The 13,637-nt window shown below is 37.1% G+C and overlaps 1 protein-coding gene across 2 annotated transcripts in view; it reads left to right on the forward strand.

Annotated features, from left to right (window-relative positions):
• Window positions 1-13,637, forward strand: part of LOC107707875 (USP6 N-terminal-like protein) — a 36,362-nt gene that overhangs the window by 5,808 nt on the left and 16,917 nt on the right. For both annotated transcript variants that reach the window (XM_016511988.1, XM_016511987.1), the window contains exons 2-3: window positions 9,194-9,267; window positions 11,232-11,317. In XM_016511988.1, the coding sequence (XP_016367474.1) occupies window positions 9,202-9,267; window positions 11,232-11,317 (152 nt within the window). In that variant the 5' untranslated portion in view covers window positions 9,194-9,201. The remainder of the gene's footprint in view (window positions 1-9,193; window positions 9,268-11,231; window positions 11,318-13,637) is intronic.

Consider the following 13,637-nt stretch of genomic DNA (forward strand, 5'->3'; position numbering starts at 1 on the left):
TAGAACGAGACGTTTTAGCTAGGTGTGGCTGACTCTTAACATTTATAAAGAATATCTCTTTGGATTTGAGACTTTAGTCTTTGCAACTTTACAGATCTTCTTTATGCACCAAGAGCTTGTAACACTCCAAAGAGAAAGGAAAACTTGAAATCGCATCATATGACCCCTTTAATTCACTAAAGTGATTATTTTGTGTGCCCGTTGTATTGATCTCACACAAGGGTTGGTGCTGAATAGTGCAGTGAATACTGTAGAAGCAAAGAGACAGTTACTGTAGGTCACTGATATGCTTACTTTAGTAAAGCATGCTAGCAATGCCAAGGGGTCATGGGTTTGATGCCAAGGGAAAACAAGATGTGTGTAAAATTAATGCAGTGTGGATGAAGGAAAAAAAAAAAAAAAGCGTCTGCCAAATGCATCAGTATAAACGCAATTTGAATGAATGAATAAAAGATGCACCGCTCAACCGGCCAGGGACCAGAATTAGCCGATTTTCCGCATGATCAGCCTGGACTGGTGACCACCCGGTCAGTCTGCCGATTCCAAGCCGGTCCGTTTTGACGTCACAGCTAAGTTCACATCCACATGTAAACATGTCATCGGCGTGGAAGTTCTTCACTGTAAGTGAAGAAGATACAAAGTTCACAATTAGTAATATGTGTAGGCCAAAGTAAACTGTGGGGGAACCACAGGGCTCGGTTAACACTTGTCTGGGACAAGTAGATTTGTTGTCTGGGACAACCAAAACAAATGAGCGCAACAGCACTCACAGAAAATTATAGATGCATACTGCGGTAGAAAAAAAATTATAATAAATGATGTAGGTAAGCAATATTACACGACCAAGAAGTTTCCCCGATTATCAACACGACTGCAATGTGACACTGATTTTGTACAATAGTAGTTCAATAAACAAGAAATTAAAATGAGACACTATATTGACTGATTTTTCTCAGTTTCGCAAACGATAATAGTTCCAATCAAAGCCACAGCAGAACTGTCGTGTGTCTCCAAGCAACACACAGCAGTGTTTGAACGAATCGAGTGAGTCAATGATTCAGTAACCCATTCATAAAGACTTGCTTCGTTTCTGAATGATCAGCCTTTTGAACGAATCGGTAGAATGAATGACTAAATGACTCACTCATTAAAACAGTCATATGCCGCCACCTACTGGTGGTTTGGTTTCATATTTAAAAGTATCATTGCATTTTTCCCAACATTTCTTATTTGTACAGTCAAAAATTATGTAAAACATTAATCTTATGCAATTATTTATGCATTTGCAATTGTGTGGTGTAAATGCATTTATGGCACCTTAGCTTCATCAAACAGTCTGTGTAAATACATCTAATGCCACACTTCAGATGTAGCTTCTGTGTTTCCTCCGCAGGGTAAAGATGGAGTTTGTTGATACTGATTTCATTTGAATGGTAACAAACAACTCTACCATTTCTTATTATTCTAACTGAATTAATTTAAACAATGTAAGAATTTGATGTGAAAGATGACGCATTTAATAAGGTTAGGGGGGAAAATGACCATTTATAAACACAGTGGCAAATGATATCTGTTTTGTTATATACATAGGAATTCATTTTCAGTTAATTGTTATTTCTACCTCTTTCCAGTCACAGAGCACTTTATTTAGAGATTTATTTAAGTGAGAGAGCATCTGTAATTTAGTCCAGATTGGGGGAATTGTGATGTTTAATAATGTCTTTTATTATGTAAATAATTGATTTGCATTGAAAAAAAAGTAGATGTTTGTTTGAATATGCTGTTAATTATAGCTCTTAGAAAGAAAATCTGATCCGGCAAAAATCAGTATCGGCAGGTCACTCTTACAAAAAAATCGGAAATCGAAATTGGCCAAGAAAATTGCAATTGGTGCATCTCTAAAATAAATCCTTCAGAGGCTGTAATAATTTACAAATGTAAGCTTTCCTCCAAAATATTATGCGTAGTGCATTATTTTATACGTTTACACATTATTCAGGGCTGTATGTTAACTTTTTTGCACATAGCACTGGTGCTACAGAGGTTGAAAGTTTTGTTGTACAGGCCGCACAAATGTAGCCCTATGTGCAGACATCACTTAACTCTTTTATGTGCAAACCAGTAGGAATTGTGGGAAATGGAGTTGATGTATGGACTTAGTGCTGTCAAGACATGATTTTTAAATTGCACATTAGACTACCAAGTAAAATAGGAGCGGATTATTGATTCAACATCACACACAAACATGCAGACAAAAATCCTTGCTTCAAACAAACAAGCAGCTCTGTCCCTCACATGCATGCAAACCTGTATCACATAATGTGGTAAATTTATGTTTTCTTCCGTTTTTTTTGTAGCATGTGCGACATACATGCTGCACTTTACAGCCCTGTTATAAGTTGTCTAATTGCATTATTTTGTGCAGAAGCCAGTTGTACTAATATTACATGTGGAGGACATGCATTAACCACTCGGACATGGCTCCAACATGAGACAGTTTTCATTACAGTTTGGTTCATATGAATGTAGGTATTGCACATTTCCTTCCTTCGACCACTTAAAGTGTTACCAGATGTTTTTTGCATGCTTCAGGTTTTGGAGATTCTTATTAGTATTTCCTCTCCAGGATTTGGCTTTCCATCAAAGGTATATATTCTTTCCTCAAACCTCTGTGGGGAGGTGTTATCATACCATATATGTTGTGTTTATTTAAAAAAAAAAAACATTTTCTGTGTAAATCTGGGATCTGGTACCATTCCAGCATACTGCTATTCAGTTACCAGTCACTCAGATGTTAACACTTGTTACTGCCATATGCTTGTGCTCAAACAAAACAACAGCACTAAACTCATGTACATTAACCAAACAACTTGCCACATTAATGATTGGTCTCAGTGTTGCCTTCACACTGTGTGTGTGTGTGTGTGTGTGTGTGTGTGTGAAGACTCTCAGTCAGGACAAGGCTCCCTCAGTGTGTTGAAGTGCTCTACATCTGTGAGCAAGTACGAGGCAGTGACGGCCCACCCAGATGGCAGTGCGAGTGATGCCAGTTGTCCTTGCTCAACCACTGACAACTGCTCTCCCCCTGATGACTGTTACTCTCCCCAGCTCTAAATGTTTACCGTCTCCCTTTCACGTCAGAACAGTAAATGTCAACAGAGCAGACCTGTATGATTATCCAAATTAGAACTCTTTCCTCTAACAAAAAGCATCATACCGTCCAGTCTTGGCTTTGCTTAAACCTTGAGCTCTTTGTTTTCTTGCATAAAGGGAGCCATAGTCTTTTTTTCCATAACCACGCTAGACTCAGTTTGGTCCTCAGATTTCGGTGCACACCCAGGAGCCTGGCCAGCAAGGCCCGATGTCACAGTTTGAAATGAGTCTCAAAGGTTTTGAGAATGAGAACTATTTGACTTGAAGCCAGTGTGATTGTGTTAAGCTCCTCCGCCAAACTAACACAATGAATATGTGACAAGCTTTTAAAAAAACAACCTTATATAAGTTTCTGCCTACAACTCTTGGCCAGTAAGCTGTAAAAATGTAGTGACCCGTTATCAAATAGAAGTCTGACATTCTTTCAACTTTTTAGACACTTTTAATAAAGGCAGTATGTTCATAACTAAAAGTAATGGTTTTTAGAGTTAAATTATTATTATTAATAATAATTATTATTTCACACAAATATATCAAGAAAAAATATCTGAAATTAGTAAATTTTGACATTAAAAACTGCCCGGGGGGATGTCAAAAAGCTCAAATGTCATGCATGCATATTGCTCTTTAAAAATGCTGAAGACCCCTCTTATTATGTAGGTTTGCCAACAAACATTGTCCTCATTCAGCACACATGAATAATTCATAGCTTCAGCCCACAGTGATCCACTCATGTTTACTGCCATACATACAAGTTATTGTGTTCCTTTACCAAAATATTCTTCAGTTGAGTGAACAACAAATATCACTGTGACATCACTGCATGCTGAAACTGATTCCAAATGGACATTTTGTAATAACTGTCTATAATATTAACAAAGATTATTACATTATATTGTGTAATGTACAGCAGAATATGGACTTTAATGTTTGTTAATGACTTATCAAGGAGAATTATTATATAATGTTACATTATTTAATTTGCTGTTTTGAACATTTAGTAAGTTTCAGCTTTCAACTTTCAGTAAAACATCTCACTGCTCTAAAAGATACTATAGATTTTGTGAGGATCTATTCTTTCCTCAGTGTCTTTATTTTTGGAGGCCAGTGGGCAGTGATTCCTACAGTAGGTCAGGCATGGAGTTTCACATCCAGCTGGGAAGACGTTCAGCAGAAAGGCCTGTCATTCCATATGCTGGTGAGAACTGAGACAATTAGAAAGCCAATGGTTAGACTCTGGCTCTCAAGAGAAATGGCTATTTATGGCACCTTGTGTAAGATCTATGCCCGTAGGTCAACATTTTCCCTTGTACTTGACTCATAAACAGAGTTGGAAGAGATCAACAGTCAGGCCTAAAATGGAAAGTCATTTTGAATTAAATAGGCACTTTTACACTGACACAAGTGATAAAAATAAAAAACCCACCCAGTCTCCATTCAAACAAGAACATAATGTCTTGGCCTAATTTCTGTCATGCTTGTCCTTCAGGAATAACTGAAACTAAACCGATTGATCCAATGAATTCAGCAATTTACCTCTGCTAAACTCTTTCTGTGTTTCATCACAAGAAGAAATTATTATGTAAAAGTGTCTTTTTTATATATTTTCAATACATTTCACAGCATTAGATTTTCAGGCTTCTTTTGTTTCAACAGATGTTATAAATAGTTTCATATTAATTATATGGATTATGATTACAATATGGAGCTGATTACAGTATGTGATGCAAATGTTTTAGTTTACAAATTATCTTTTTTTAAATTAAATTATAATATGCCCCGTAAACATAATTTGTGTGGTCATTTCATTTGGAAATTGCAGTGAAATGTATTAGTACGATTTTGGAGTGCAAAAGTGTACAGTAGGTAGAAGTGCTTTCTTCCAATGAGCCTAGGTCGGATCTTATTGAAATTTCACTTGAATGAACAGATATCGCACATACACAAGTACTACAGGGGATACAAGCCGGTAGGAAAATTTCCCATATTGTACTTTGTAAATTTCAAAAATAGTCAATCAATCAAACAATCAATAATTTATTTATTGATTAAAATTTATTAATTGCCTTAAAAACCATGAAAGTATACCAAAGTGCTGTACAAGAAAGTCAAAAACAATAATAGTAATTAATTAAAATACATACGTAAATACCTGCAAAACTACAAATCAAACGCCTGTGAGTACAAATGGGTCTTAAGACGTGATTTGAACATCTGCAGAGAGGTCAAAGAACGCACTGAGAAAGGAAGATCATTCCATAGTCTAAGGGCCACAACTGAAAATGCTCAATCACCTCTACACTTAAGACGTGTACGTGGAACCATGAGCATAATCTACAAGTTAGATCTTAGCGATCTTGAGGAGGACTGAATAACTAACAGATCCTTGATGTACTCTGGGGCCCAGCCATTGATGGCTTTAAAAACGAATAACAGAATTTTAAAGACAATTAGTTGTTTAACTGTTAGCAAGTGTAGAGAGGCCAGAATTGGAGTTATATGGTCTCTTTCTTAGTATTTGTCAGCAGTCTGGCCGCAGCATTTTGAACCAATCGTAACCTCGACAGGGACGACTGACAAACGCCTGCATAACGCATTACAATAATCCAAGCGTGAAATATAAAAACATGTATAACTTTTTCAAGATCATTCTTTGATAAAACCGACTTAAATTTTGCAATCCTCCTCAATTGAAAGAAACTATTTTTACTACTGTGTTTATTTGACGATTTAATGTAAGCTCGGAATCAAAAATTATGCCTAAGTTAGTAGCATGACTTTTCCCCAAAAAGCACAATTTCAGTCTTTTTATCATTTAACATTAAAAAAGTCGAGTTCATCCAACATTTTACCTCCTCAAGGCAATTCAACAAGGAATTTTCAGCTGCATTATTTCCTGTTTTTTAAAAGGCAGGTACAACTGCGTGTCATCAGCATAACTATGATACGAAATGCCAAATGTATTAAATATAGAACCCAGTGGAATCATGTATAGAGAAAAAAGCAACGGCCCTAAAATATAGCCCTGAGGTAACCCATAACTTACAGAAGAACAATTATTCCCAATCTTTACAGTGAAAGTTCTATCCTCCAGGTAAGAATGGAACCAACGTAAAGCCACCATACTTACCCCAACACACCGCTCAAGACGTTCTAACAAAATGGTATGATCCAGTGTGTCAAAGGCAGCGCTCAGGTCTAACAAGACCGACACAATTTCCATTGTCAACTTCCAATAAAATATAATTTAATACCCTAATAAGTTCTGAACCCTGACTGAAACTTAACCATTATGTAAATCTCTGCTAAAAAAGAAGAGAGCTGACAAAACACAACCTTTTCTAGGATTTTTGCAATAAAAGGAAGTTTAGAAATTGGACTGTATAGTGTACTATAAAGTACAGCAGAATGTATATATTTTCTGTAAAATAGTTCTGATGATGTACTGTGAGCTGATAGGTCTGTATGAAATGCTTGTTCATCGTTGTCTTCAGCAAGGCGTCCCCCCTCTCTCTCTCCCCCCTTAAAAGGGGGTTGGTACACAAACCGACCATCGGAGCTACTAAACCAGTTTTTCTTCTCTCAATCTCAAGTCAAATGCAGCAGCCCAAACTTAAAAAGCAGATAGTTTCCACTTCACAACGTTATATTTAAGATAAATAATATTGCAACAAGGTTCCTCTGAGGATCTCTTGTCCCTCCTTTTGGGGTCTGTCATTTACTGTCAATCAAACAGTCCCTAAAGCCCCTAAGAAAACAACTGCCATTGCCTTGTTGACACCACACAATGGGAGGCAGTGAAAATGCATTTCTCAGAAATCCTGTTAAAAGTAGTAGTGATTATTGGGGGTTACACTCTCACAAAATGCCTTGTGGGATTCTGCAAAAAAAAGAAGATATTTTTAAAGATTTTTAATGAAAGAAAGAAAGAAAACCATTATTTAGGTCAGAGAGAGGGGGTGGAAAAGAGTTCAGTGGATGTCAAGGGAAAAAGTATGATGTGATCCCTTTAAGGCATACAAAGATGGATTGAATGTAGAGGCAATGGTGAATATAAGATATGAGAATAAAGCTATAGGCTGAGTCTCTGTGACATGCATAACAGACTGGACTAACAAAAAATACACACAAACGGAGGTTTGGAGAGGAAATACCTCACAGAATTCAGAATTCCTGTTGGGTAGCTCTTAATTCATCTAAATTAGCACATGTTATATGTATATGTTATAGTGTATAAGGTATGACTGATGGGATCATTACATGTAAATATTTTCAGTTATGCTTTGTTCTGAGCACTTGTACATTCAGAATGACAGTCTTGAGGTTTATAATCTGCGGTTTCATCAAAGACTGCATAACCTAATCCTTTTGCCTCGTTTACTGCAAGGGTGACAGATGACAACACTGATTTCCTTAGGAGAAGGAAGGATTTTGCTTATCCTTATGGAAGTGGATTAGATTAAGTTTATTTATGTAATGTTGGGATAAGGCCAGCTTATTCAGATTTCAGATCAGTTTCTTTGAAGTTGACACTTTTTTTGTATGGTTTGGCAAAAATCAACAAAACTAGTTATGCACAGAAATTATTTTACCAAAAAAAAGTTTTCATTTACCCCAAAAAAATCAAAGTTGAATATAAAGTTTATTTAATAATCAATTAATTGATCAAATGTATTAAATAATAAATACTCAAATATTCTATTGCGAAAATGTTGGTGCATCACTACAAAACCCTGTTTAAATTTCAGCGTCAATGAAAAATTGTGTTTCTCTGTAAAAATCGTTTGAACTATTTGGAAGCTTTGGGAGTTTTCAGATCACTAAAGTGTTATTGTGCCAGAAATATTACATTTAACCTAACATGGTTTTAATGTTTCTTACAATGGCTAGACCATAGACTACCTCAGCAGCTCTTGTAACCATTTTTTTTTTAACTGACTTAAAGAGAGATTTTACTGAGAGGATATACAATGTAATATAATGACAGTGGGTGATGAGAAAAATGCTTTGTAAAGTCTTGTTTTTCTTCAGTTTTACAAACCGTGGTTTGGGGTTTTCAGTAAATGATTTTCTCATTGAGTAGTACAAAATTCATAAGCACAGAATTATTTCCTGTGGTTCTGCTGGTTTGCAAGCCATGGAAGCACAGTCTCTCACAAACTATGATTATGACTGAAGATGACTATAAACACTTTATTATCCTTTTTTTTTTGGGAAACACATAGCTCAGATTTTCTGTTCACTTGTAATCCTTGTGTCAGTACTTTTGTGACAGCCTTATGATACGAGTAATCTTCAAGAAACAGTGAGAGTGATGGAAACATAGGGAAAGGGACAGATAAGAAATAATAAGAGGGCCATAGTGAGGACAATAAGGACAGTATCTGTTTATTTGTCCATCTGTGTAAATACATCAGGACATGCCATCAATGGTACTGTACAAACAAAGCAAATGCATTTGTTAATTTGGTAGTGAGGGCACTGTGTTTTTATTCTCTCCTGTTTATTGAAGTTTTAAATGTCAGATGGCATGATTTTTTGATGGACTGGAAATATTCAATATGACACATGATGGTGTGTCATGCAGGGCTGTATCCCACAGTGGGAGAATCTATTTTTGTGTGTGCGACTGACTCAGTAGGCACACAGTCCTCTCAGACAGTTGAAGCCTGGCGGGAACCTTTGTTCCCTTCTTTTGGCTCTGTGGTTCCCATGGGGCTAATGTTTCTGAGACAGTCAAGGCCTTCATATGACCAACAGGATCTTCAAAACATGAGAGCTCAGGTTACCCAGTGCCAACAAGAGCTGATTTTGGACCAGTTTCTCAGTCTGAACATGATGAATATGTTGCACTAGTGTGTGTTTTTTTCCTGTGTTGCTGAGCTATCTTCAAGGGACAAAGTGATTCTATTTAATAGTCATCTGTACAAATGTATAGTCCTTAACAGAACATAAAATCTGTCTTCCAGATTGTTCAGCTTTTTGTCAGTATTCATTTTTCTCCTTGTCATTAATTGTTCTTTATGTGCTGTATTTCTAGACATTGACATGAAGAAGGACATAGAGGTGCTGATAGCAGAGGAACGTGCTGAGATCATCTCTAAATATAATAAGGTAAATTGTGCCATTTACCCTCACACTTTGTGCAGATGTTCACTGAAATAGTACAGATTCTGTGATAGTTACTGTAACTTATTCAAGTTTGCCTATTTCCTTTAATGTATACCTTCAGGTAATGAGTTACTAAAAAATGACTTTGTGCTAGAACTGGTATGTATGCTATACATGTTTTAAGAAATGAATACTTGAAATTCAGCAAAGATTGCATTAAATTGATCAAAAGTCAAAATAAATGATGTTCTTTTTAACTTTATATTCATCAAAGAATGTGTCATGGTTTCCTAAATAAATAAATGTTTCAAATCAGCATATTAGAAAATTCAGCTTTGCCATCACAGGAATAAATTACATTTTAAAATATATTAATAAAGAAAACTGTTATTTTAAATTGTAATAATATTTCACAATATTACTGTTTTACTGAATTTTGGTTGAATAAATGCAGCTTTGGTGAGCATAAAAGAAAAAAAAAAACTTACCAACACCAACCTTTACAATTGTAGTGTATGTAATGTTGATCGTTAGCCTATTTTCATCATTAGCAGGGGAAATGTATTATTGTCCTGTATGTTGCTGTATTACAGTTTGACATTTCATTAATTAATTAATGTGGATGTTGTTTATTTTACATTGGGTCTACATCTGGAGGTTGTTCAAATATGCTGTGGCCTTTGTGGTTGTTGAGTTAGGTCAGTTTTATTTGTATGGGCTTTTTCGCAATACATATTGTGGCAAGTAAAAACTCCCTAAAATGTGTAAAAACTCTTAAAGGCAGTTTTATGTGCTAGGGCAGCGGACAGAGGATTTTTGAACCAACAAAGTGTTTGTGAAATATATGGCCACCATGGTGATCAATTTGAACATGACATCATGACATTCTCTTACAGACTCATTTGAAATAGGGGAATACTGGGACTGTAATCCTCAACTGTCTGTCACACGGATCACTGCTTTCTTTCCACTCTTCTCTCCACCATGGGGTTGAGAAGAGGGCAGGAGAGCAGCAGCCATCCCCCCTCAGGGAATCAATCCACACCGACTGGAAAAGCTTTTAAACTTCAGCTGTACTGACAGGGTGCACATTCTGTTAAATAAGTGCTGAACATTAAAATGTTCTCTGCTCATACGTCAAAATTACAGCTATATGTCATTGGACGTATAACAGGGGTTGGGACACATTTGTTTGCATTTTGTAATTTCACTAGAATGGTTAGCAGGCCACAGAAAAGTGAAAGGGTAATGTGGAGAGCTGTGTGCCAGAGAGAATATTGCTGCTGACGCTTTCCATAACTGCATCAATCACTCAGCAACACATTGAAAATGAGTTTCAGCAGAGAACTTCCATTTATAACACACAGGCAAAATTAAAGCTTCTGCTCGACAATTGGAAATCCTTCCAGTATTACAGTAGATGCATCACTGGAGTGGGATATGGACAAAATCAGTCATGGCAAAAAGTGATGGGGACGTTGATCTAGGTCACCGAAGTACACATTGATAATGTGGATATTCAGACATCCACATGTCAAGACATTTCATTTGCTTCCATTGAACAAAAATGTGTTGGTTTCATATATGTATTTGTTTAATTCAACTTCTTTTTTAGTTTATAAAAACCTGCAACTTACCCAAGTGTATTACATAACTTTTTTTTGTGGAAAATCTGTCAACCACCGAATAAATGCATTTTCTGCTTCCATAATCACTAGAAAATGTGCCAATAAATAATTTAATATTATTAAGATGATAATTTTATTCTTTTATAATTATATAGCATAACATACCATATATTATTATATTACCATTAGGCTCATGAAAATCAAATCTGATTCAGAACTGCTGCATTTAAAGTTGCTTAAAATTTGCCTGGAACTGGATGATTTGTTGCACCTTTGATAAACTCTACATGATTTGTGTTCAGATGAGTCAAATTAAGTATTCACTTGTGTATATTTCAGGGTAGAGACGCAGGAGTTCAGATCGATCCTTGGGAGGATGCAGACTACAGCATATACAGAGTCACAGATCGCTTTGGATTTCTTCAGTAAGTCCTGGGTAAAACCCAACACTCATTTGGCATGTTGGCAGGTGAAGGATGCATTTGTTCATTTGTTTTAAAAGCCCTGTAAAACTATTTTTATTTTGTCTGAACAGTCACTCATAATGACAGTGTCTTTCTTTCATTATATTTTTTTAATCAACATGGATTGTCTGTCAACACATTTAATCATATGAAGCAATCTGATTTTAGGAGTGCACCATGGCACTATTGGAACTGAATTAGTGTTCAATGTCAAGGTTAGGTACAGTAAATTTGGACACAGATGTACACTACTATCCAAAAGTTTCAGGTGTGATAGATAGATAGAAAGAAAGAAAGAAAGAAAGAAAGAAAGAAAGAAGAAAGAAAGAGGCAACTTTTCCAAATTGATAACAAGAAATGTTTCTTCGTAGTAGAATGATTTCTTAAGGATCATGTAAAACTGATGACTGGAGTAATGGCTGCTGAAAATTCACTTTTGCTATCATAGGAATAAATTACATTTTATCTATATTCATATAGAAAATAGTAATTGTAAATTGCAATGATATTTTACAATATTTCAATTTTTTTCCTGTATTTTTGATCAAGCAAGTGCAGCCTTGGGGAGCGTAAGAGACCAAATTTTTGAATGGTAGTGTACATTGTTATTTTAATTATGTCTGAATCAAACAACAACCTCGGCACAAATTAAAGAGCAATTGCCTATTGTTTTTATTTACTTATTTATTTATTTATTCGTTAATTAATTAATTATAACGTCTCATTAAGTATTGTAACCCTCGTTCCCTGAAGGAGGGAATGGAGATGTCACGTCGGTGACCGACGAATTGGGAATCTCGCTAGAGAGACCAATGCTAGTACATCCCTGCATCTAATTATATTCTATTCCATTCTATCATCTATAGCACAACTGTACATACAATTTATTTATTTTTCGATTTATTTTTCAATATTTGTCTATTTATATTTACATATTTGTATTTATTTTTTTTATTCTCATCTTATTTTTTATTGTCTGTGTGTCAAACATACTTGGCAATAAAGCTTTTTCTGATTCTGATTCTGATTCTGATTATACCGTGGAATTTATACATATGGGATCCACTTGGGTCACCCAGCCCTCTACCGGTTCTCACGGATTCATCGAATAAGGCCCTGGCACCAGACGTTCTGCCACATCTGGCTGCCGAGGGGATGGAGGAGCTCGACAGGGTCTACAGTACAGAGTGAGGCGCCACGAGCCAGCGCCCAGGGGGATGCAACACTTCTAGTGAGCTCGCAACCTGAGCGGGCAGGGTACGCCCTGTGCCTGATAAGCCAGGGCGATGGCATCCACTATCCAGTGGGCCATCCTCTGTTTAGAGACCTCCGTAACAGACAAAGAGCTGCTCTGAGGTCCTGAAGCTTTGTGTCCTCGTAAACTAAACGACCCAATGCACATTGGCATGCGATGATTGCATCCAGCTGCCGCTGATTGCAGCGGGAGTATAAATAGGCAGCAGGTGCAACGCATACTCAGGTTTTCGCTCAATACGTAACCGAGATGTTCCTGTTCAGTCGGTCACTTTCGACGCCATGTCGGTGACCGACGAATTGGGAATCCCTACCAAAGCGCAACGGATGCTGCCCCTTTCAGTGTCCTGTGTGAGCCTCCTGCGCCCCTTTGAGTATAGGCCAGGGCTCGCAGCAGGAGGCCAGTCACTGTTTGTCTTAGCACTACCCACTCAGTGAGATTAGATAACCCTGGGAAAACGTACCCGTTCCACTTGGAACAGGTACAGTGTGGAGGCCCCATCCTTCCCGAAGGAGTTTTTGGAAGCACTTACACATATGGAAAACTGTTTAGGTGCATATGGAAGAATTAGATGTGATTGCAACCCTCTTGGGAAATGGCATGCAAGTCTGCCGGGAAAACACGGGCTCTGAATTACAGAGCCCGTATTAGAATATGTGAGGATCCTGTTTGTGGACTTTAGTTCGGCTTTCAACACCATTGGCTGTCTGGTGCAGTCTTAACAACCTGAAGCTGAACACGCTCAAAACAGTGGAGATGATCAGGGACTTCAGGAGAAAGCCCCCTGCACTCTCCCCACTCACCATCATAGACAGCACTGTGGCTGCAGTGGAGTCATTCAGGTTCCTGGGAACCACCATCTCCCAGACCTGAAGTGGGATACTCACATCGACTCCATTGTTAAAAAAGGCCAACAAAAGTTGTACTTCCTTCGCCAGCTGAGGAAGTTTAACCTGCCACAGGAGCTGCTGAAACAGTTCTACTCAGCCGTCATTGAGTCTGTCCTGTGCACTTCAATAACTGTCT

The sequence above is a fragment of the Sinocyclocheilus rhinocerous genome, unplaced genomic scaffold (genome assembly GCF_001515625.1).
Source record: "Sinocyclocheilus rhinocerous isolate Xijiao unplaced genomic scaffold, SAMN03320098_v1.1 scaffold2340, whole genome shotgun sequence".
Lineage (NCBI taxonomy): Eukaryota > Metazoa > Chordata > Actinopteri > Cypriniformes > Cyprinidae > Sinocyclocheilus > Sinocyclocheilus rhinocerous.